At 43.7% G+C, this 2,547-nt stretch overlaps 1 protein-coding gene across 3 annotated transcripts in view; it reads left to right on the top strand.

Moving 5' to 3' along the window:
• ZFAT (zinc finger and AT-hook domain containing) overlaps nt 1–2,547 on the top strand; it is a 192,790-nt gene that overhangs the window by 150,670 nt on the left and 39,573 nt on the right. For all 3 annotated transcript variants that reach the window (XM_007462414.1, XM_007462415.1, XM_007462416.1), the window contains one exon: nt 1,182–1,300. In XM_007462414.1, the coding sequence (XP_007462476.1) occupies nt 1,182–1,300 (119 nt within the window). The remainder of the gene's footprint in view (nt 1–1,181; nt 1,301–2,547) is intronic.

The following is a 2,547-nucleotide window of genomic DNA, read 5'->3' as shown; positions in this document are numbered from 1 at the left end:
GGGGAGGGGACAAGCCTGGAGAGGGAGGCAGGGACCAGGCCACTGGGGTCACAGGCCACAGCAAGGAGCTGGGGTTTTATTCTGGGTGTGATGGGAAGGCAGTAGAGGGTCTTACACCTATGTGAGATGTGATTTTGTTTGAGTTTTTATTTGTGTGCTGGGTGTAGAGCAGACAAACAGTGCCTGTGGGGAGACCAGTAGGTGCCTGGTGGTCCCATCTCACTGCCCCGGCCAGCTCAGGGTGCACACCTGAGGGTGCCAGCACTTAGCCTGACTCTGGCCTGCTAAATGTCTGGTAGAGTTGGAGGCCTGATGCCGGGACTACAGTTAGCCTCCTGAGGGGATAGAGTGTGCTTCTGGCAGCACAGCCTGTTAAATCACTGTGCTGTACACCTGAAACAACACAACATTGTAAATCAACTCTGCTTCATATAAACAGACAAAGAAATAAGTGATTTTTGTCCAGCTCCTAATTCAGTTGCTGCTTCTGATATAATTTTAGAAAGATAGTCTTTGTGTGACTTTGTATGTCGTTTTTTTTGGTTTTTCTTTTTTTATCCTAGAGTTTTATATTCTCTGAATGAAAGCATCCAGATACTTCCTGGAAGAACGTGTGTAAGATTTAATCAGTTAAATAAATAGTGACATTTCAGGATGTGACCAGCTTTTTCATTTGTCCTTTAGCGGGATATTCACATGGGAATTTATGTCACTGTCTCCCCTTCTGATGTTAAGGAGACTGAGAATCTGGCCCTTGGTCTTAGGGTTTTAGGACGAAGGAGATTGAGAAAAGCACCCATTGTCCTTCAGTTATTTTTTGCTTTCCGAATTATTTGTTATTTTCGAATAAAAACATGAAAAAATCATTTAAGCTGTTCAGCCACTTGGCCAAGGGGATTATGTTACTCATCTTAATTCTCTCTGGCACCTAAAATATTACGTGTGTATTAGGTTCACTGCAAATTCTCATTTAATAAACGAAAAGAAATGCATTAAGTTTTAAACCTTTGCCCTGAAAAACCCATATACTGTTGCTATTCTGTTTAATATTTAGGTAAGCTTGGATTGAAAGTGAGCACTGGAGACAAAAAAATACATGCCTTAGATTTGAAGCATTTGAATGGAAGGCAGAATTCATGTGTTGTGAATATGCTTCTTTTTACCTGTGTCTGTGCTTTCAGGTTGTTTGAAGTGTCCTGTGTGCAGCTTCGTTTATGGCACCAAATGGGAGTTCAACAGGCACTTGAAGAACAAGCATGGCCTGAAGGTGGTGGAGAACGAAGGCGATCCCAAGTGGGAGGTACTTTTTAAAGCATGGTATCGATTGTGACTTTCCTAAACGCAGATGACAAACCAGGCAAGCCCAGTGCAGTTCCTCAGAGCAGTGGGTTTTCTGGTTGGGAAACTTGGAAATCTTTTCAAACCCTGTCTCATATCTGAGGGGTACCACTGGGTGAGAGCCCGGCCACGCATGTGACTTCTTACTCTGGGTTGCGTTTAGGCTGGTTTGTGAACGTCTGTGTTGGACTCATCGATATTTTCTATTTTCACTTCTGTTATCACGAATTCAGAGTTTCAGAAGTTGCATCTGAAAGCAGAATGCACACAGGGCGTATGCTGGCAGTCCTCACCCAGAGGGCAGGGCAGGGGCCCATTTGCTGCTTCTAGGCCCTCCTCTGCTTCCACCGGCCCCGTCACCTTTGTTTTCCCCTCAGCTGTTGGAACCAGTTTCCTGACTGAATTATATAAAAGCCAGTAGCCTGTATTTTAAAAGCCAATAGTTGTTTCTCTTTTCAAGTACCAGGGGTCACACCAAATTGCAGTTTACCTTAGGCAGGGTTTCTGAAACTGAGTCCTGCTAAAGTTATGATCCAGATAATTCTTTGCGGTACAGGGCTGTGCTGTGCATTTTAGAATGTTTCGTAGTATCACTGACCTCTACCCACTAGGATCCGTTCACATACCCAGCTGTGAAAACCAGACAGACTATCACAGACATTGCCAGCGTGCCCCAGGCGTCAAAATCACCCCCAATTGAGAACCACTTACTGAGAACTTTCTAGGGCATTAGAGTATCCAGTGGGCTTACCTCCAGTTAAGAATAAGGGCTTTGAAACAAATCCAACACCCCATGAAAAACAATAATACATCATGACAGTGTGAGGAGTATTCCAGAATTCAGGGGAAGCGTTGTCCAGTAGGAGGGAATGTGTTAATGTGTCCATGTAACCCATCATAATGAGAGAACTAGGGAGAAAAGTGAAAAATGAGCATCTTCATAGATTCAGAAAAGGCATCTATGAAAATTTGACAAAATTCAGCATCCATTGATTAAAAACAGTCAGGAAAGTAGAATTTGATGAATACATCTTTAAGGTGAAAAGCAAAATGTATGTGTTTCAGCCCAAAAGCTGGCATCCTAGACTAGGGGGTTTCTTGTTAGAGTTGGGAACAGGATGAGGGTGCCCCAGGGGCTCTGGTTTTTAGCATCACGTGGGAGGCCTCAGCTGGTGTGTTGGACAAAGGCAGAGTAAATAAGACATAAGA

This window comes from Lipotes vexillifer, unplaced genomic scaffold (assembly GCF_000442215.2).
Source record: "Lipotes vexillifer unplaced genomic scaffold, Lipotes_vexillifer_v1.1 scaffold981, whole genome shotgun sequence".
Taxonomy (NCBI): Eukaryota; Metazoa; Chordata; class Mammalia; order Artiodactyla; family Lipotidae; genus Lipotes; species Lipotes vexillifer.
The sequence above is the reverse complement of the archived record's forward strand: the minus strand, read 5'-3'. Positions and strand labels throughout refer to the sequence as shown.